Source organism: Muscardinus avellanarius, assembly GCF_963383645.1.
Source record: "Muscardinus avellanarius genome assembly, chromosome: 3".
NCBI classification, from domain to species: domain Eukaryota; kingdom Metazoa; phylum Chordata; class Mammalia; order Rodentia; family Gliridae; genus Muscardinus; species Muscardinus avellanarius.
Window position 1 is genome coordinate 7,022,706 of NC_137788.1, and position 22,039 is coordinate 7,044,744.

Below are 22,039 nucleotides of genomic sequence, written 5' to 3' on the forward strand. Positions count from 1 at the left end.
CAGGGGCATTCTACCTCCAAGCTATTCCCCCAGCCCTGTTTTTTAATTCTTTATTTTGAAACGGGGTCTCACTGAGTTGCAAAGTGCCTCACTAAGTAGCTGAGGCTGTTCGTGAACTGTAACCCCCCTGCCTCAGCCTCCCAAATGCTGGGGTTACAAGTGTGCGCCACCACGCCCAGCCTTAACTTCATTTAAACATTGCTTGATATACCCATGTATCAAGCATCATGATGTATTCTGTTAATATATACAACTCTGGCCAGGCGTGGTGGTGCCCGCTTGTAATCCCCGTGCTCGGGAGGCGGAGACAGGAGGATCGCGCAGGTTCGAAGCCAGCCCCGCTGGCTTAAGAGACCCTGTTTCCAAATAAAAATATAAAATAGGTCTGGGAGTGTAGCACGGAGGTAGAAGGGCTTCCAGGAACTAGTACCACCACAAAAAAATTATATATATATAATATTTTTATATTTTACATTTTTATGTGTCAGTTAAAAATAAAAAAGACACAGCCGGGCGTGGTGGTGCACGCTTGTAATCCCCGCGCTTGGGAGGCTGAGACAGGAGGATCACGCAGGTTCGAAGCCAGCCGCGCGCACTGGCTTAGGAGACCCTGTTTCCAAATAAAAATGTAAAAATAGGTCTGGGAGTGTAGCCCGGAGGTAGAAGGGCTTCCAGGAACCCCAGTACCACCAAAATAAATAAATAAATATAAAAAAGACACATTAACTCCTTTTATCCTCAGGACAATCCTGTGTTGGAGGCACTCTTATCCCCATTTCAGATGAGGAAACAGGTGTGGTGAGGTTAAATGATTGTTCAGTTATTAAGGAGATGAACGGGGATTCACTCACAGATAGTGGGGCCCAGCGTCTGTGGGTTTGGGGTTGTTTTGCCTTTTGCAGTGTTGAGGATTAAACCCAGGGCCTGGTCCATTCTAGGCAAGCAGGTGCCGCTGAGCTACACCCCTAGGCCCAGAGTCTCGAATTACTGTGCCGTAGGCATTACTAGCAGTGATTTTGTGCAGAGTCCAGTAGACCTGGGAAGAAGAAGAGCTAGCGAGGTGGTGGCCAGGCCCACTCGCGTCTGGCGCTCACCTGGGGCCGGCTGCCGTTCCCGGGCTGGGGCTGCCCTGCTGCTCCAGGGGCCTGTGCCTGGCTGAGGCCCGCCATGGTTGTAAAGCGGGCAGACACTCCAGGCCCAGCGCGTGACGTGCCCTGGTGGTTTTTCCACTTACCCACACTCCCGGCAGCAGAATGGCCTCTGACCTTCCCAGGCACGGCCCCCGTGTGCCTGGCGGTCTCCCTACCCGCTGACTCCTGGCACAGAAGCCCAGTTGCCCAGGTGGAGGGGGTGTTGGGGGCTGTTGGCTTTTTCTCAAGGAGCCTGGCTGTTTCTCGCCTGGCAGGAGATGTTTGCTGTCCCGGATGCGTTGCGTATCACAGCCGCCTAATCCTTCCTGGTTCCTTGTCTGTCTTCTTCCCTGTGCACCCAGGTCCCCCGGCATTTGGAAGATGCTCCTGGTGGCTATGTGCGTGGTCCTTTTGGGCTGCCTGCAGGCCCAGGAGCTCCCGGGACACGTCTCTGTAATCCTGCTGGGAGCAACTGGGGACCTGGCTAAGAAGTATCTATGGCAGGGGCTGTTCCAGCTCTACCTGGACGAGGTGGGGAAGGGCCATCACTTTAGCTTCTATGGGGCGGCCCTGACTGAGCCCAAGAAGGGCCAAGAGCTGGTGGCCAAGGCCCTGGAATCCCTGTCCTGCCCCAAGGACGTGACAGCCAGTCACTGTGCTGAAGCCAAGGATCAGTTCCTGCATCTGAGCCAGTACCGCCAACTGAAGACGGCCGAGGACTACCAGACTCTGAGCAAGGGCATCGAGGCGCGGGTCCAGCAGGGAGGCCTCCGGGAGGCGGGCAGGATCTTCTACTTCTCCGTGCCGCCCTTCGCCTACGCAGACATTGCCCGGCACATCAACAGCAGCTGCCGGCCAGGCCCAGGCGCCTGGCTGCGGGTGGTCCTGGAGAAGCCCTTTGGCCATGACCACCTCTCAGCCCAGCAGCTGGCTACAGAACTTGGGAGCTTTTTCCAAGAGGAGGAGATGTACCGGGTGGACCATTACCTGGGCAAGCAGGTGAGCTGCAGCTTAGCATCTGCCAGGACTGGGCTGTGCCGCGTGCCGGTGGACCCCGTCAGCAAGGCCGGCGCCACTGATTGTGGGACGAGGTTGAGGAATCTGAGCCCCCACGGTCGCACTCCAGGAGATGAGGGCGAAGGACACCCCGCTGCAGGCAGCACTGCCGGCCCTGTCCCTCTGCCGCTTCCCAGCCAGGGTGTATGCTGATTCCTCGGTGTTACCCGCCTCCACTGCAGAGGAGGCCCAGGGCCTCTGGTGTTTGGACCTGGCTTTCTGTTGGGGATGCTATGAGAATTAGAATTAGCTCTCTTTATCTTATGCCCATCTACCTTAAAAAAAAAATGGGTTTCTAGCTGGGCGTGGTGGCGCACACCCACATTTGTTAGGCTGAGATAGGAGAATCACAAGTTCAAGACTGCCCCAGCAAGTAGTGAAACTCTCATTAACCTAGCGAAACCGTGTTAAAAAAAAATGTATATATATATATATATATATATATATATATATATATATATATATATGGCTGGGGGTAGAGCTCAGAAGTAGAATGCCTCTGGATTCAGATTCAATCCTCAGTAAAACACACACACACACACACACACACACACACACACAGAGTTTTCTTCCTGAATTCTTTTTTTTTTTTGGTGGTACTGGGGTTCCTGGAAGCCCTTCTACCTCCGGGCTACACTCCCAGACCTATTTTATATTTTTATTTGGAAACAGGGTCTCCTAAACCAACGCGCGCGGCTGGCTTTGAACCTGCCTGATCCTCCTGTCTCCACCTCCCAAGCGCGGGGATTACAAGTGTGCGTCACCATGCCTGGCCTTCTTCCTGAATTCTTAAACTGAATACAGCAGCCGGCTGCGGTGGCACACGCTTGTAATCCCAGCATTCGGGAGGCTGAGACAGGAGGATCACGGTTGGAGGACAGCCTCAGCTACTTAGGCCCTCCGCAACTCAGTGAGACCCTGTTTCAAAATAAAGAATAAAAAATAGGGCAGGGGGGTGTAGCTGGGAGGTAGAATGCCCCCAGGTTCCATCCCCAGTACTGCCAAAAAAAAAGCCTGAACACAGGGCAGTGAGATGCTGACCCCTGGAGTCTGGGCACCAGGTAGTGACCTGGGCAGCGGGTTTACTGTCCATCAACCCCGCATGCACTTGCCACAGCGGTAGTCCCAAGTAGTGGTCTCCAAACTGGGGCCTGTCCTGGTGAGGTTTTTACTCCTTGATAATTGAGTGGTACTCCCCAGAGCAGGGCTAGTCCTGGCGAGGTTTCTACTTGTTGATTGCAAAATGAGAAAAAATACTCAATGTATTCAGCTTGAAGCTTTTCTTGCTATATTTTTGGTATTGCATATCTTCATTTTACTAAGACTTGATACTCAGCCAGGGCGTGGTGGCGCACGCTTGTAATCCCAGTCCTTGGGAGGCTGAGACAGGAGGGCTGCAGGTTCGCAGCCAGCCTCAGCTACTTAGTGAGGCCCTGTTTCAAAATAAAGAATAAAAATGGGGCTGGGGATGTAGCTCAGAGGTAGACTGTCTCTGGATTCAATACCTAGTATTATAAAAGAGAGGGAGGGGGAGGGAGGGAGAGAGTCATAGAAGACTGGTGATTTGAAATCCTTCTTTCTTTCTTTGGTGCTGAGGATGGAACCCAGGGGCACTCTGCCTCTGAGCTATACCCCCAGCCCTATTTTATTTTTTATTTTGAAACAGGCTCACAAGTTTCAAGCCAGCCTCGGATCCCTCCCTCTCTCTCTCTCTCTCTCTCTCTCTCTCTCTCTCTCTCCCTCTCTCCCTCTCTCCCTCTCTCCCTCTCTCCCTCTCTCCCTCTCTCCCTCTCTCCCTCTCCCTCTCCCTCTCCCTCTCCCTCTCCCTCTCCCTCTCCCTCTCCCTCTCCCTCTCTCTCTCTCTCTCTCTCTCTCTCTGACACACACACATACACAGTTCTTGGAGTCTTTACTGGGCTGAGACCCCAAAGTCCGGAATATCTGTTACTCAGCAAGCGGCGTCTCCCCCAAGTGGACAGTGGAGAGGTTTGGAGCCAGGGCTGCTTCTCCAGCCCAAGAAGAGCCCGCAGGATGACCAGTCTCCCTTCCTGACAGGCCGTGGCTCAGATCCTGCCCTTCCGAGACCAGAACCGCAAGGCCTTGGACGGCCTCTGGAGCCGGCACCACGTGGAGCGGGTGGAGATCGTCCTCAAGGAGACGGTGGATGCTGAAGGTGGGTGCTGCGCCACCTGCCTGGCTCCGGTGCCTGGCTCTGCCCTCTGAGGGAGGTCGCTGCAGGCGGTGTCCGCTGCCGGGCCTGCAGTGTGGGCTCAGTTCTGGGCCAGCCTGCCCATGTCGTTGCTGCGGCCCCCAGGGAAGGAGTGACCCAGTGCCACGCACCTCGGCGCATTGCTTCCTCGTCTTGGGTTGAGCAGGCCCCTTGGAGCTCAGGCGTCTGTGATGTTATCACAGCTTTTGAGCATCTCCCTGTGTTGGTTCTTACCTCCTAATAAAAGTTCATTTTCACTGTGCCCTTAAGCCCCCAGTACGAGTCATATGAGGAGGGGCTGTTCCTGGCCTCATACAGATGAGTTTGCTGGCACGCCCGAGGTCCCTGGCAGTGGAGCCTCGGCCTGGAGGCAGCAGCGTGGCCCCAGCTCGCGGGCCGGGTCCACAGCACGGGCTGGCAGAGCAGCCTTTTGTCCTGCCTGGTGCTGTGACCAGCTTCTGCCGCTGCGGGGGACGGGGAGGGGCGCAAAGGCCACCACACAGCCCTCCTGCCCCGCGGGAGTGCCCGGCCAGGGCGCGGCGTCCTGAACCCCGGGACCTCGGCCCTGGGGGAGACCAGGAAGCCTGCCTCTTCCCCTTTTTTCTCCAACTGCCTTTTCTTTTTCTTCCTCTCCCCTCGATTACTCTTTGGCTGTCTCTCCTCTCTTTGGATGCGTATTTAGCGTTGGAAGCTCCGTGCGGAGCCTCAGGGCCTCTGTCCCCGGGTACCTCGTGGACAAGCCGCACCAGGGGCAGCAGCTGAGGTGCCAGGGCGGGCGGCCAGGCGGGACCCAAGCAGACCTTGGAGGACATTTCTAGAAGGCACTGAGTTTCTCCACTCCAGGATCTACCTGGAAGAGGGGCTCCTGTTTCCCAGGCAGTGAGCCCTCGCGGGCCGCAGGGACTCCTCGGAGCCCCTCCAGTGTCCGTCCTGGTCCCCAGGAGCGGCACAGGCCCCTGTGGCCTGCTGTCCTGGGGGCTGTGTGCTGGGCCTCATCCTCGCCCCGCAGAGATGAGCTGGCTGAGCTGCGGGCCTGGCACTGAGGGCGGAGTGGGCGGGCGGTGCCTCTGTTGCCCTGCTGCGGCCAGCGACCCGGCCTGCTCTCCTCTCTGCTGCCTGGACTGGGCCCAGGTCCTGACAGCCTGAGAGTGCTGGGAAGATGGGTCTCTCTCTCTCCCTCCTTCTCGTCCTCCTCTTCCCCTTCCTCTCCCCTCCTTCCTCCTCCTCCTCCTTCTCCTTCTCCTCCTCCTTCTCCTTCTCTTTGGTAGTGAGGATTGTACCCAGGGGAGTCTTCCCTCTGAGCTGCACCCCCAGCCCTTTTTATCTTGAAACAGGTCTCACTAAGGTGCTGAGGACCTGGCTAAGTTGCTGAAACTGGCCTCAAACCTATGCTTCTCCTATCCCTGCTTCCCAATCCTGGGATCGCAGGCGTCCCGCCACGCCCAGCTCCTCTCCCATCTTTCTGGCGGCTCCTGCCTGCGCCCACCGTGGGGCAGGGAGGACCTGCCCTGGACACACGCGTGGGGGCCAGTGCTGCCCTAACCTGGAGTCTCCCACCCTCCATCCCATTTCATCTTGTACCAGGTGCCATTGGTGGGTTCTTCACAGGGTCCCTGTGGAGCCAGGGGCTGGGCACCGGCAGGCAAGAAGACAGGCACGCAGAAGGACAGACAGGGCTGGCGGAGGCAGCTGTGGGGGAGGAGCCCGGGCTGCCTCCTGGTCCCTGATGGAGGGACAGGCCGGAGCTCCATCGGCTAGGCGGGTCCTCGCCACCCCCGCACCAGGGCGCCGTGTTCTCCCACTCCTCAGAGCCCTGGTGCTCAGCCCTGGCCAGGACCCGACCAGGGACGGCGCCCCCCACCCCCAGGCTCGACCCCTGGGTGGGGCTGGTCTGGAGTGTGTTTTTGTTAGGATTGGCCTGCAGGCCTGAGGCGGGCTGGGGTTTGGGTCACCCTGGTCACTTTCTGTTCCCCTGCGTGCCCAGCCGGGGCCTCCCCCCTTTGCATGTGTGTGCGGAAGGACAGATTTGTCTGCATCCTGAGAAGGTGCCTGATGCAGCTCTGGGACCCAAGGGCAGCTCACGCCCCTGCAGCCCCCGATTCTGCGTGTGTGTGTGTGTGTGTGTGTGTGTGTGTGTGCACGCGCGCGTGTGTACTTGGGATGGAATCCAAGGGCAGTCAAACTCCGAGCTACACTCCTAGCCCTATTCTTAATTCTTTTTATTTTGAAACAGGTTATCACTAAGATGCAGAGGGCCTCACAAAGCAGCTGAGGCTGGCTGCGAACCCATGATCCTCCTATCTCAGCCTCCCAAGTACTGGGATTACAAGTGTGCACCACTAAGCCCAGCTTATTTTTTATGTTTGAAACAGGGTCTCACTAAGTTGCAGAGGGCCTCACTAAGGAGCTGAGGCTGGCCTCAAACCCCTGATCCTCCTGTCTCAGCCTCCCAAGTAACTGCAGTTACATGTGTGGGCCACCATGCCCGCCCCCTGTGCTGCTTTGAGAGGAGAGAGACTGCTGGCCTACCTGCAGCCTGGGCTCAGCACAGGGCACCTGTTCCATCCTGTGGGGTGGGATGGGAAGCCAGCTGGAGGGAGTCACCCCTGCTGGAGTCCTGGGGCTTCTGAGGCCAAGGCCAGCTTTGGCCTAGTGCTCTCCTGCACAGTGACAGAGCACTGAGCTCCGCACCAGAACCTCAGGCAGAAGCACCGAGTTCATGGGCCCTGCTGCTCCACCTTCCGCCCCAACTTCTGCCCGTCCAGTGTCCAGAGACCCTGCTCCTCCTTCTCCTCTGCGGCTGCTCCCGGCCCCAGGGTGCCTAGACTGCACCCCGCATGCTGGGTGCTGCAAGCCAGGCCCGGACGCAGAGCTCTCGCTCCAGCCTTGCCGCAGCCCTGGGAAGGGACTCAGGAGCTGCAAGGTCGTTCGTATGTCTTCCCCCAACCCCCATTCACCCATCTCCAAATGGGTGGCAGCGTGGCTTCCCTCCCCTGTGTGTGTGTGTGTGTGTGTGTGTGTGTGTGTGTGTGTGTGCGCGTGTTCCCTTCCTTCTGCCGCAGCCTCTGGCCCGGAGGAGCCTGCTGCAGTCAGGCTGCTGCACAGGCTGGGCGGGGGTGGGGGGCAGAAGAGTCTGTCCCTCAGCTAGGCAGCAGCCGTCTGTCCTGGTGCCCCCCCAGGAGTCCCAGATGCCGGGGCCCTGGCCAGCGACCCCTGATGCAGTGGCATGGGCCTGGAAGCGACCTTGGCCAGGTCACTCAGCCGTGACCTGCTGGCCCTCAGCGGCTGCTGAGTCTGGAACCGCAGCTGCAGAACCTCAGCCTCTACCCACTGTGCCTGCATCCCTGCAGGATGCAAACGGGCGCCCCCCTATGGCCCTGCTTCCCCTCTGGCCAGAAGCTGTTCTTTGGCAGGGGAAGGAGGGAGACTTCCTGGGGAGGTGCCCACTGGGCTTTCAGGATCCCTGTCTAGCCTCAGACCTGAGGGAGAGGAGCAAGGTGCGTGCTCACGGCTGAGGGTTGGAGTCACCCTTGAGCACCCTTCACCAGGGGCCCGGGCAGCCAGGTCCTCCAGGTACACAGCACCGGCCTGCCGCCCGCTGTGCCCTGGGGGAGGGCGAATGGCGCTCGCTCAGCAGGCCGCTCCCCTCCCTGCCCATCTGCAGTGCTGCCTGCAGCTGCAGGCAGTCTATCCAGAGCGGGAGCGCCAGCCAGCTGCCCCGCGCTCCCCTTCGCCCCCACCTCTCCTTATTTATGATCCCAGAAGATACTGGTAGGGATGGCAGCCAGCTTTGCTTTTTTCTTTTCTCTTCTTTTTTGACAGCTGGTTTTGCTGGGGAAACCCAGATCCCCGTAGTGTGTAGCAGCAGGGGTGGGTGTGTGGGGTCCGGTTCTGAAGGCAGTGACCCTTAGCACGGCCTCCGCAGAGCCCCAGAAGCCCTGGTACCTCTCTCCACAGGGTTTTAAGGATTAAATCAGATAATGTTCACGAATCTTTTTTTTTTTTTTTACAATTGGAAATGTTGTTCTTCCGAGTTTGTGAGTAGTGGCAGTGCTTCAGGATGTCTGGATTCCATGTGACTTCTACCGGATTCTTATATAAAACCTGTAATTGGTCTACAACGCTCTTCTCTGCCTTTTCTTACCTAAATCTCTCTCTCTTTCTCCCTTACACACACGCGCACACACACACACACACACACACACACACACACGTGCGGACTTGTATAGTACTGAAGTCTCCTTGAATTGACAGTCGGCATAGTCCATCTTTTAGTAGCTGTATATTTCCATATTTCCATTCAGTTCTGTTTATACCACAAAATATGTGATATAAATGATCTAATCACGCATTTTGATTGTTTTCAGTGTTTGCCCATCCTAAATAATATGTTCTGATTTTTTTTTTTTGTGGTACTGGGGTTCCTGGAAGCCCTTCTATCTCTGGGCTACACTCCCAGGCCTATTTTTATATTTTATGTGGAAACAGGGTCCTGTAAGCCAGCGCGGCTGGCTTCGAACCAGCGCGATCCTCCTGTCTCCGCCTCCCAAACACGGGGATTACAAGCGTGCGCCACCACGCCCGGCTTGTTCTGATTTTTTTTAAAATTGAGATAAAATTCACATACCATAAAATCCACCCTTTAAAGTATATAATACAGTCTGAGCATTGGTGGCACACACCTGTAATCCCAGTACTTGGGAGGCTGAGACAGGAGGATCGCAGATTCAAGTCCAACCTCAGCAGCTTAGACCCTCAGCAAGTTAGCAAATTAAAAATAAGTAAATAAAAAGGGCTGGGGGTGTAGTTTGGTGGCAGAGTGTCTTGGGTTCAATTCCCACACATCCCCTGCCCCCAAAACATATATGATCCAGTGTTTTTTTATATATTTATTAAGTTGTAAAATCATGGATTCGCAAACATTTATGAACATTTAATGTTTTTCCCCCTTTGAGTATATTTCTGCGGTGGAATGAGTAGCCAGCCGGTGAAAGGCACTTCCCAGCCATCCTCCCAGCTCGTTAGATTGAGCAGCGTGACCAAGAGAGCTTGATCCTGTTTTTTTTTTTTTTTAAATATATATATCTTTTTATTCTATCGTGGGTGTTAGCCTTTAACCTTCAACCTGGGAAAGGGTGCAAGGAGCCAATATAGATACTTTTCGGGAAGAACCAGGAGCCGGAGCAAAGCGGCGCGCTGGGCATCAGTGGGGTACTGGCCCTCGCTTCCCGCCGGGCGCGTGGACGCACGCGTGCCCTCTTCCCCTGGACGCACCCAGTACTGAGCCGACACAGAAAGGGCAGAGGCGCGCTGGGACGGGAGCAGAGTCCATAAACCTGCAGCTGTGCTAAAAACAGGTGCACCCCTGGGAGCTCAAGTGAAGGAGCAGAGGAAGGCGCGTCTCCCAGCGGGTAGCAGATCCACGGCACGCATTCTCCCCAAATCGAGAATCCAGAGGCTAAAAATAGGAAAAGGGCCACTTAGGGATTTGCTAAATTAATGAACAGTAAGCAGATAATAGGGCTTTTAAGGACTCTGTTACAATTTCTCCATCAAAAATTCATCTCTTCCTAAAACCCGAACCGTCCCCTTTAGACTCAGAGCTACCGTAATGCGCTGATTCCGCGAGACGCCTCTTCTTCACATTCAAGCGTCCGCAGTCGGGCTGGGGCTGGCCACCGGGGCCGCAGCTGGGCCGGCAGCCCACTTCTCAGTGGCTCCCAGCAGCAGTGGTTTTGCGGCTGCCAGCTCTGCAGCTCGCCGTCATCGGCTCATGGCGGTTCCGCCGTCCTCACTGAGCCTCCGACGGCACCCCCGGCCACCTTTCCCCACTTGGAGTCAGAGATTGAAACTGAAACCATCATAATACCAGCTACTTAAAAAAAAAAACAAAACTCTTCTCTTTCTTTTTCTTTTCTTTTTTCTTGTTTTGATTTTTGTACTGGGGATTGAACCCAGGGTCATTCTACCTCCAAGCTACTCTCCCATCCCCCCCCCCTTTTTTTTGAAACAAGGCCTCGCTAAGTTGCCGAGGGTTCCCCGAAGTTGCTGAGTCCTCCTGCAGTCCTCCCGTGTCGGCCTCCCAAGTCCTGGGGTAGCAGGCACGTGCCAACATACCTGACTAACTCCTTTCCAAGCGGCCACAGTGAGCTCGGAGTTGGTTGGCCCCTCTCTCTTACAGCCTGTAAAATAACGAACACACCAGGCACTCTTCCAAGCCTCGTGTGTGTGTGTACAGAAAGATACATGAGCCACAGCCCTGCGAGGGAGGTGCAGTGATTGTCTGGTTTTTCTGTGTGTGGTGGTATTGCTTGGTTGAGATCACAGACCAGAGATGGCGGCGCTGGTGTTTAAACCCTGGCCCCAGAGATCACGCCCCAGACTGCGCTGATCGTAGGTCCAGGCACCGTGGCCCAGTCTCGGCACCGCACCGTCTGCCACGCTGCCTGTGGTACTTTCTTTGAAGGCAGCACTTACAGCCTCCGTGATGCCACGCCCGCCAGCCCCGTCTGGGTCAGTTCCTCTTGTGCGTCACACAGGGCTCCATCCTCCCCAAACACCTCTTTAATGGTACCACATCCCTACTCTGGAATGTTCTTAGAAGTTTTACTGAGATGTAGCCGGGCGTGGTGGTTCAGGCTTGTGATCCCAGTACTTAGGAGGCTGAGACCGGAGGATGGCTGTTTGTGGCCAGCCTCAGCTATTTAGCGAGGCCCTTTGCAACTCAGTGAGACCCTGTTTCAAAATAAAGAATAAAATATAGGGCTGGGGGTGTATCTTGGAGGTAGAGTGCCCCTGGGTTCCACCCCCAGGACCACAAAACGTTTTCATCACCCCCAAAAAAGCTCTATGCTTCTTACTCGTCATCCTGTAAGGGGCTCCACCCAGCCCCCCTGCAACCTCTGGCATGCTCTCTCACCTCGGATTTGCCTATTCTGAGCTTCCTTCCTTCCTTCCTTCCTTCCTTCCTTCCTTCCTTCCTTCCTTCCCTCCCTCCCTCCCTCCCTTCCTTCCTTCCTTTCTTTCTTTCTTCTTTTTTGTGGTACTGGGATGGACCCCAGGGGCATGCTACCTTCAAGCTATACCCCCAGCTCTATTTTTTATTCTTTATTTTGAAACAGGGTCTCACTGAATTGCAAAGGACCTCACTAAGTAGCTGAGGCTGGCCTCGAACCGCGATCCTCCTGTCTCAGCCTCCCGAATGCTGGGATCACAAGTGTGCGCCACCACGCCCGGTGAGATCACTTAGTATTGTTGAAGTTCACCCACATTGTAGCAAGTCTCAGTATATCATCTCTTTGTTTTTACTATTGAAAGATATTTTCTGTAAATATCTAAAGCTGCTATGATGGTGCACGCTTGTAATCCAAGCATTTGGGAGGCTGAGACAGGAAGGATTTCAGGTTCTCGGCCAGCCTTAGATACTTAGTGAGGCCCTCCACAACTTAGTGAGACCCTGTTTCAAAATAAAGAATAAAAAACAGGGCTGGAGGTATAGCTTGGAGGTAGAATTCCCTTGGGTTCAATCCCCGGGGGTGGGGGGGAGCTATTTTCTTACACAGATACGTAGGGTGGAGTATCCCTTATTTGAAGTGCTTGGGACCAGAGTGTTTGGGATTCGGGATGTTTGCAGATATTGCAGTATTTGCATTTACATAATGAGCTCTCTTGGGGATGGGACCCACGTCTAAATACAGAATTCATTTATGTTTCATATACACCGTATCCACATAGCCTGAAGGTGTCTTACACTGTGTATATGTATATATTTATATATGTATGTGTGTGTATATATATATTTTTTCTTTTTTTCTTTTTGCGGTACTGGTGATAGAACCCAGGGGCATTCTACCTCTGAGCTACACCCCCAGCCCTATTTTTTCTTCTTTATTTTGAAACAGGGTCTCACTGAGTTGCAAAAGACCTCACTAAGTAGCTGAGGGTGTCCATGAACCCTGGTCCTCCTGTCTCAGCCTCCCAATGCTGGGATTACAAGTGTGCGCCACCACGCCCAGGTGTGTGTGTGTGTGTGTGTGTGTGTGTGTGTGTGTGTGTGTGTGAGAGAGAGAGAGAGAGAGAGAGATAGAGAGAGATTGATTGATTGATTGATTGATTCTGGGGATTGAACCCAGGGGTATTTTATCCCGAGCTGTACTCCCAGCCCTATTTTTTCTTCTTTATTTTGAAACAGGGCCACTAAGTTCCAGAGGCCTCACTAAGTAGCTGAGGCTGTCAAGGACATGCGCTCCTCCTGTCTCAGCCTCCCAAGTACCGGGATCACAGGCGTGCGCCACCACCCCTGGCGTGTGTGTGTGTGTGTGTGTGTGTGTGTTTTACTGGGGTTCCTGGAAGCCCTTCTACCTCCGGGCTACACTCTGAGACCTATTTTTTATTCTTCATTTGGAAACAGGGTCTCTTAAGCCAGCAAAGCTGGCTTCGAACCAGCGCCATCCTCCTGTCTCCGCCTCCCACGCGCCGGGACGACAAGCCTGGCCCCCACGCCCGGCGTCCCCTGGCTTGTATTTTGATTGTGAGTTGTCACGCGAGGTCGGGCATGGACGTTCCCTCTTGTGATATCACCTTGGTGCTCACAAGGTTTCAGATTGTGGAGTGTTTTGGATTCCAGGTCAGGGCTGCACAGCTTGTGCCTTCTTTTATGTATGTGCTCACCAGCTGGGGGAGTCTGTTGTCTGCTCTGGGCAATTTGACTGGTACGGCGATAGACACTCGTATACAGTTTTGTGTGTGTGGATGTATGGTCTGATTTCCCTTGGGATAGACCCAGGAGCGGGATTGCTGGACCATAACCGCACTTAACTGCCGGAGGTCTGGAACCCTCTGTGGCTCCTCACGCTGCCGGTGCGGTCCCAAGGCCGCTGTGCTCTGTTCCCAGGTTCTATACTCTGAGTCACAGTGGGCTGCTCTGCCAGCAGGGCCCAGACTGCCCGGGGGGCCTGGATAGCTCACTCTGTACCCAAATGTGGCCCAGGGCAGTGTCTGTCTGTCTGTCTGTCTGTCTCTCTCTCTCTCTCTCTCTCTCTCTCACACACACACACACACACACACCTCTGAGATACAACAGTTTTAAAAATCTGAGTTAAGAGCGCACACGTACAGATTAAACAGGGCCTGGGAGTGTAGTTCCATGGTCGAGAGCTGCCCCACGTGCACGAGGCCCTGGGCTCCATCCCCAGTGTCACAGAAAAGAAGAAGAAGAAGAAAGATTTTAAGCCGAGTGGCGCACGCCTGTCATCTCAGCACTCGGGAGGCCGAGGGTCGCGGTTCTCAGACATCTTCAGCTACTCAGTGAGGCCCTCTGCAACTCAGTGAGACCGCGTTTCAAAGTAAAGAATAAAAAGTAGGGCTAGGGGTATGGCTCGGAGGTAGAATGCCCCTGGGTTCCATGCCCAGTAAAAAAAATAAAAATTTCAAAATCACTCTGAACAACCCAAAGTTTTTGCATTTTTATTTTTTATTTTTATTTTTTTTTATTGGTGCACTGTATTCATACATCATAGTGGGATACAAACTTTTGTAGACATACATGCACACATCACCCAGTCAGCCCCCACCCGATCCCCACCCCATTCTCTCCCCATCCCTCCCTCCCATGCTTGGCTTAGTGGTTGACATCTAGTATTATAGCAATTTATCCAAAATTAAAAATTATACTCTCACATAACAGTTTCATTTGTCTGATACCAAGCTTTTGATGACTTAAAGATAACATTTCAATATTTCTTTTTGCTTTCTTTCTTACCAGAGAATATTTTTTTCTATTTTTTTTTCAGGTGAAACTATCATATATTTATATATTTATTTTTCAGAAAAAAATCTATCCTAATATGGAATATGGATTCTAGATACCCAAAAACGATCTTGAAAAAGAACAAAGCTAGAAGATATATATTTTCTGATTTCAAACCATATAAAGCTACAGTAATTGAAACAGTGTAGTACTGTTCTAAAGGCAGATATATAAACCATTGGAGTTAAATAAAAGCCTAGAGCTAAATTCTTCCCTATATTATCAAGTTATTTTTGACAAGGTTTCCGCGAACATTTGGTGGTGGAAATAATAATCTTTTAACTAAATATTATTGAAAAATAATAATTACATGGAAAAGAATAAAATTGGACCCTTACCTAATCCCATATACAAATATTAACTCAAAATAGATAAAAGACCTAAATATAAATCTTAAGACTATAAACTTTTAGAAGAAAATCTGGGTCATAAAACCTCACAACATTGAGATTGGCAGTGATTTCTTGGATATGATTTCAATGGCACAGGCAACAGAAGAGTATACAAACTCCCTAAAAAATAAAAAAATATTATATATCCAAAGACAATGTAAACAGAGTTAAAAGTTACTAATAGAATGGGATAAAATATTTCCAAATGCTATATCTGAAGGTATATTAATATTCCAACTAGAAATCCTAAAAATTAGCAACAATAAAAGCAAACAATACAATTTAGAGATAGGTAAAAGACTAACATAAATAATGAATCTCCACAGATAACCAATCTTAGTTGTCTGTTGGATGGAAAATCTTGTTTCTCTGGTTCTGGTGTGTGTTACCTATTTCTTCTTTGTAGTTAATCTCTTTGAGTATTTTCTCTAGTGCTGGTTTTGAAGACATAAATTCCTTCAGTTTCTGTTTGTCATGGAAGCTTCTTATTTTTCCATCTAATTTGATAGAAAGTTTTGCTGGGTAGGAAATTTTTGGCTGGAAGTTGTTTTCTTTCAGAGTTTGGAATATGTTACTCCAAGCCCTTCTGGCTCTCATAACTTGGTTTGGGAAGTCTGGAGTGATTCTAATTGGTTTGCCTCTGAATGTCACTTGGCCCTTTGCTTTTGTTGCCTTTAAGATTCTCTGCTTGGCTTCCACATTGGTCATTTTGACAATTATGTGGCGTGGGGATCCTCTTCTCTGATCCTGTCTAAAGGGAGTTCTATAAGTTTCCTGGACCTGTGTATCGACCTCTTGCTCTATGTTTGGAAAATTTTCTGCTATTACTTCCTTGAAGAGATTGTTTATCCCTTTGGTTTCACTTTCTTTTCCCTCCTCTATTCCAATTATTCTTAGGTTAGCTCTCTTAAAATGGGCCCATATTTCTTCAATGTCAGATTCCTGCTGTTGGATATTTTTTTCTAAATTAGAAACTATGCGTTCATTTTTGGAATGATCATCCTCTAAGAGCGAGATTCTGTTCTCCATGTGTTCTATTCGGTTGTTTGTGCTTTGAATTGAGGCCTTTACTTCATTAATTGCATCCTTTATCTCTTTTTGGCTCTCTCTGAGTTCTTTTCGAAGCACCTCTATTATTTCTACAGTTATTTTCCTGATTTGATCTTCTAGAAATCTCTGATTTTCTGTTTTATCGGGTTCTGATGTTGTGAGGTTGTGAGCATTCATTGCTCCATTATTATTCCTCTTTCCCATGATTTCGGAAGCTTGTGCCTTCTCTGGGTTCTTCCCTTGGGTCACTAGGACTTCACTTAAGGTGTTCTGGATCTCGAGTCAGTAGTATCTCAGACCCCACTACTCCTTTACTGGGTTTGTATCACAGAGTCTCCGACCCAGGGAGTCGATAGAGGCTGCTTTAGACTGTGGGGGGGTGCCAGGTTTCGCTTTCTCCTATGGTGTGATATCTCTGCCACCGCCACTCCCCCACTGGGTCAAGTCCCAGGGAGTACAGTACTGGGATTTCTCCTCTGTGGCCCGCAATTTGACTCACTGTTCTTGAGTTCACAGATGTAGCTGTATTGGACTTGGTGAATTCGCTGCTGCCGCTGCCGGTGGCAATATGGCGCCGCTGCTATGCCCTCGGCCGTGAGGCTGGCTTATTTATTCTTGGTTTTGAGTTCCACTCTGAGTCCCTGCAGCGTGTGCTGAGCTCAGCCACTGGGAGCTTTAGATGCTCCCTGTGCTGAAAAATCCCGCCTGGCTGTTCCGCAGCAGCTCACCTCGGCTTGCTGTAGCCGTCCGGTGAACTCGCCGCTGCCGCCGGCAGTATGGCGCTGCTGCCGCGTCCTCGGGCGTGAGGCCGGTGTACCTCCTCTGTGGCTCTGAGCTCTGTTCTCAGTCCGCTTTCTCTCTGGAGCCTGGTGATTTTTTTGTTTCTCTGGTGATGGTGTTTTATGGCTATGAAAGGCGCTGATTTTGTGGTAAGGAGATTGGTTGCTAGCGGGGCTCTTAAGCCCCGCTTTTCTCGGTCGCCATCTTCGCATTTTTATTTTTTAAAACAGGGTCTCAGTAAGTTGCACCTCACTAGATTTCTGAGGCTGGCCTTGAACTTGGGATCCTCCTGTCTCCACCTCCCAAGTACTGGGATTACAGGTGTGTGCCACCACTCTGGGCTCATCTATTGAATTTCTAATTTCCAATGATACTGTTATTGGAAATGATGATATTATTTCCAATAATTTCGTTTATTGGCGTTCTGTTTAATCTGGGCATTCTGTATCGCCGTTTCAAGTTAATTTTGGTTTCTCAAAGTGATTGTGTGTCCTTCTCAGGATGGATAGGAGTCAGCTGCTTGAGAAAACTGGTCCCACCTTGTAGGTAACACACCGAGCATTAAGCAAACGACCGGTGGCTCCTCGACCGTGTGTGAGGCTTTCTCTGTGGCTCTGGGTGCTTGCAGGCAGGGCCCTGAGCCGGGTGGTGTGCCCTGAAGCCTAAGCTCAGAGCCGTGCCTGTATTTGCCTCAGGGATAATCAGCGCATGGTGGGGTGAGCCTGGGGTGTGCGCTCACTAGCTCCTCCCTGCCCCGCCCCACGAGCCCTGCTCACCTGGCTTCTCCTGCCTGGTGTGTCAGCTAGCGCTCCCCGGGCTCGACGGCCCCGTGCACCTGCCCGGTTGATGGCTCCACTGGGATGTCTCCACACCTCTCGTCTCGCTGGAAGCTCTGGTTTCCCTCCTCCGCAGCTGGTTCCCTGCCCCTGCCCCGCCCGCCCTGTTGCCGGGGGCCTGGTCTCCAGGACCTGCCGGTCCCCCTGGCAGCTGCAGTTTCCTCTCTGCAGCCCTCTCCCCAGGCGGCCCAGGGCTCTTCTCTAACACCCGGGCCAGGCCTGCTTCAGTCCCTGCAGCAGCTCCTCCTGGAGCCCAGCACCAAGCCTGGCCTCCGCACGGTCCCAGCGCCTCTGCTCGTGAGCCTCCTCCCCGCAGTGCTCTCTCCCTGGACGCCTCCGGTCTTGGGGACTCTCTCGTACCCTCTGCCAGTCTCGGGGGGCGTCCCCAGGACCCCCGTCATGGTCTGTAATTTTTTAACTTTCTATTGGTGCAGTGCAGCCGCGCATCTTCACGGGCTGCAAGATGGTGGAGGCGCATGCCTGCACACATCACCCAGTCAGCCTTCCCCAGTTCCCTCCTCCCTCCTCCTCACGCTTGGCTTGTGACTGATTTGATATGTCTGTTAAAGCTCGCCATGTGCTTTAGAGGAGCTCTCTCTCCCCTCCCATCCTTCAGGTCGCCTTGTTTGCTCCTCTATAGGATTTCCTTCTTCATCTAGAGTTCGTCCGATGACCATTTTCTCCCTGGCTTTCGCATACGAGGGAGAACATCCAATTTCTTATTTTTTGTGACTTAATAATCTCACTTAGCATAATGTCCTCCAGGTCCATCCATTTCCCTGAAAATGATGTAATTGAGTTTTTTTTTTTTTTGATGGCTGAGTAAAATTCCATTGTGTACATATCCCACAGTTTTGTAATCCGTTCATTTGTTGATGGGCATCTCGGCTGGTTCCATGGTTTGGCTATGGTGAACTGTGCGGCTATGAACATAGATACACATGCACTAGTTTGGTAGTTTGGTGATTTTATTTTAGGACGTTTCTCTCCTTCTTACTTCCCATCTGTCCAGCCTCTTTGAGGGGCGCTTGGCACTTGTGGGCCCTGGGTCGGGGCCTTCTGAGAAAGAAGGGTCAAGTTCCTCTCAAGCTCACATACCGGGAAACCGCAGGCCGACCCGGGGCTCAGCCCCTCCCGTGCTACACCTCCTGCTGGCCAGCGCCCGGGCAGAGCCAGGGGCCAGCCAAGCGTCTGCTCGTGGGGCTGGCCTCTGCTGGGAGGACCCTTCCTATACAGAAAGTTCTCAGAGTAGAGACATAGTATCTCTTAGCTAGCTCTCACTGAAGGGCCGTAGCCCCAAGACATCCCCCTTCCCTCGCCCTGTTGAGCTTTACCCAGGCATACAGCCTTGGCCGGGGCTGGTGGACAAGTGCACAGATTGGGGGTCTGGGTGCACCCCTGGGGTCCCCCTGACCGCTCCCCTCCCCCTCAGGCCGCACCAGCTTCTACGAGGAGTACGGCGTCATCCGCGACACCATCCAGAACCACCTGACCGAGACCCTCACGCTCCTGGCCATGGAGCTGCCCGACGACGTGGGCAGCTCGGACGCCGTGCTGCAGCACAAGCTCCAGGCCTTCGGCGCCCTGCGGGGCCTGCAGCCGGGTAGCGCCGTGGTGGGCCAGTACCAGGCCTACAGTGGGCAGGTGCGCCGGGAGCTGCAGAAGCCGGACGCCTTCCACAGCCTGACACCGACCTTCGCAGGTGGGCAGGGAGCTGGCGCGGCACCCGGAGGCAGCTCTCAAACCCGCACTCTCTGGTTTGGGGGGCAGGGACTCGCAGTGGGGTTTTCACCAGCATGCGTAGTGCTCTGGGCTTCTCTGGTCACTGTAGGCTCCCCTGGCAAAGGCAGTCTCTTCAGGCTAGCCTCCATTCAGGCTGAGCGCTTGGGAGCTTGCTGGGTGGGGGATACCTGTGAGGCTCCGACCTGGAGCCGCCCCGGTGAGGTACACACCTCTGTGCGACCCAAGCCAGACTCACTTCCCGTGGGCAGCACCGTGCTGGCCAGCGATGCCCGCCAGAGCCGTCCTCCTTGACAGTCTGGGGCTCAAAGCCCGGCTGTCCCGCGGGTAATGAACAGAACACAGGAGCCTCTAAGGACAAATGTCTACATCCTGTCACTTGGTCCTCCCGGGAGGAGGCACAGACCGGGCAGGTGCACGCAGCTGTTGGCTGCATTTTCTAGGTGAGGAGGCGAGAGGAGACCATGAAACCAGGCCAGGCTGGGGACTTCAGTGTGAAGGACGCTCTGTCTGGCTCCTACCAGCAGCGTCTGGCACACCCACACACAGGTGCACACACCCAGACACACACTTGCGTCTCCTGCCCCGCGCCCCCTCTGCTCACCCTCCTGGCTTCCCCCGCATATTAGACCTTACTCTAAAAACCAAAGGAGAAGGTGCCTTTCCCGGTGGGACCTCCCTCACCCCAGGGCTCTGCCTCCCAGAGAGCCCACGGTGGGACTCCGCAGGTCTCTGGGTTGCTCCCACGCTGGCTGGACCAGGACTCTCAGAGGGGCCCAGGGAGGTGGTGTTGTGGCTGCAGGGTCAGCCCCAGTCTGGTTTCCGGGCATTGACTGAGAGGAGATTGGGAGGGCGGGGGAGGGCTGGGGGCCAGCCCCAGGGTGGGCGGGTGGGGGGCTGGCTTTCAGCACTGCAGCAGCACCCTCTGCCCCTCCCCAGGCGTCCTGGTCCACATGGACAACCTCCGCTGGGAGGGCGTTCCTTTCCTCCTGATGTCCGGCAAGGCCCTGGACGAGAGAGTGGGCTATGTGCGGGTCTTGTTCAAGAACCGGGCGTACTGTGTCCAGAGCGAGAGGTACTGGGCCTCGGAGCACAGCCGCTGCCTGCCCCAGCAGATCATCTTCCACATCGGACACGGCGAGCTGGGCCACCCGGCCATCCTGGTCAGCCGGAACCTGTTCAGGCCCTCCCTGCCCGCCCAGAGCTGGAAGGAGATGCCCGACCGGCCCGGCCTCCGCGTGTACGGCCGCCCTCTGTCTGACTTCTATGCCTACAGCCCTGTGGCGGAGCAAGACGCCTACGCCGTCCTCCTGTCCCACATCTTCCACTGCCGAAAGGAGTCCTTCATCACCACGGAGAACCTGCTGGCCTCCTGGGTCTTCTGGACACCCCTGCTGGACAGCCTGGCCCGGGAGGTGCCGCGCCTCTACCCCGGGGGAGCCGAGAACGGCGACCTGCTGGACTTCGAGGTCAGCGGCGGCCAGTTGTCCTTCTCCCAGCAGCAGCTGGAGCAGCTGGTGCCGGGGCCAGAGCCTGCCCCATGGCCCAGCGACTTCCAGGTCCTCAGGACCAAGTACCGAGAGAGCCCGCTGGTCTCGGCCTGGCCCGAGGAGCTCATCGCTAAGCTGGCCAACGACATGGAGGCCGCCGCAGTGCAAGCGGTGCGGGACTTTGGCGCGTTTCACCTGGCGCTCTCGGGCGGCTCCAGCCCCGTCGCCCTGTTCCAGCAGCTGGCCACGGGGCACTACGGCTTCCCCTGGGCCCACACGCACATCTGGCTGGTGGACGAGCGCTGCGTCCCTCTCTCGGATCCCGAGTCCAACTTCCAGGGCCTGCAGGCGCACCTGCTGCAGCACATCCGGGTCCCCTACTACAACATCCACCCGATGCCCGTGCACCTGCACCAGCGTCTCTGTGCCGAGGAGGACCAGGGTGCCCAGACCTACGCCGGGGAGATCGCTGCCCTGGTGGCCAACAGCAGCTTCGACCTAGTGCTGCTGGGCATGGGCGCCGACGGGCACACGGCCTCCCTCTTCCCGCAGTCGCCCGCCGGCCTGGATGGCGAGCAGCTGGTGGTGCTGACCCAGAGCCCCCTTAAGCCACACCGGCGCATGAGCCTCAGCCTGCCCCTCATCAACAGAGCCAAGAAGGTGGCCGTGCTGGTTATGGGCAAGGCGAAGCGGGAGATCACCCTGCTGGTGAGCCGCGTGGGCCAGGAGCCCAGGAAGTGGCCCATCTCGGGCGTGCTTCCCAGCTCTGGCCAGCTGGTTTGGTACATTGACTACGAGGCCTTCTTGGGCTGATGGGGGCACCCCTGCCCTCTGTTCCATCCTGGGCTGGCTCTCTGGTCATCTCCCTTACTCTGCCTGACACCAAGCTGGCCCAGCTCTGCCTCCTCCGGCCAGCCCCTTGTCCAGCCTCCACGCGTTTGGCCGGCTGTCCAGTGCCTTTCCACCTGCCTCTGACTGCTCTGTGTCCGAGGCCCCCTGCCCTCTGGGGTACCTGTCCCCACCCTGGGCCTCCGTTGTCCCTCAGCCCCCCACTGTCTAGAGAGAGGAGGGGTGATAATGGGAAACATTAAGACTTGTTTGTGGCGTCTTCCCAGTCGAGATCTGCTCTGCCTGGGAGGTGGGTCAGGTGCCCCAGCAACCTTGGGAAGGACCCCGGCCCTCCGCCCACGGTCCTCTCTCCTGCAGGTCTCACCCCAAGACACCGGGCACACGGGCCATTCCAGGGGTCCCTAAATGGAGGAAGTCATTGCCTCTCGGGGTCTGCGGTGGGCGATTCTGTTCTCAGTGCCCTCTCATTTTACCAGGAGAGGTCCAGTTCAGTTGTCTGTGATGGGGGAAGATGTGGCCTCAAGGGGCACTGGACCTTCAGCCATCTCTGCTCTGAGCAGATAGCCAGGCCTGCTGGCCAGGGTGGCCGTGGCCCCTTTCTGGGGCCGACGTGCAGTGTGGGTGGGGACAAGCTGCAGCCAGCCCTGGTGGGGGACCTCAGGGCCACCTCCGCCTTGAGCATGGCCACTCGCTGCCAGC

At 54.5% G+C, this 22,039-nt stretch overlaps 1 protein-coding gene across 1 annotated transcript; it reads left to right on the top strand.

Moving 5' to 3' along the window:
• Positions 1-1,502: 1,502 nt before the first annotated feature.
• H6PD (hexose-6-phosphate dehydrogenase/glucose 1-dehydrogenase) lies at positions 1,503-21,304 on the top strand (the record flags this gene model as incomplete). Its single annotated transcript, XM_080693329.1, has 4 exons — positions 1,503-2,129; positions 4,242-4,359; positions 18,694-18,963; positions 19,941-21,304. The coding sequence occupies exons 1-4, from the start codon at positions 1,512-1,514 to the stop codon at positions 21,302-21,304; spliced, it is 2,370 nt and encodes a 789-aa protein (XP_080549455.1). The 5' UTR covers positions 1,503-1,511.
• Positions 21,305-22,039: the final 735 nt, after the last annotated feature.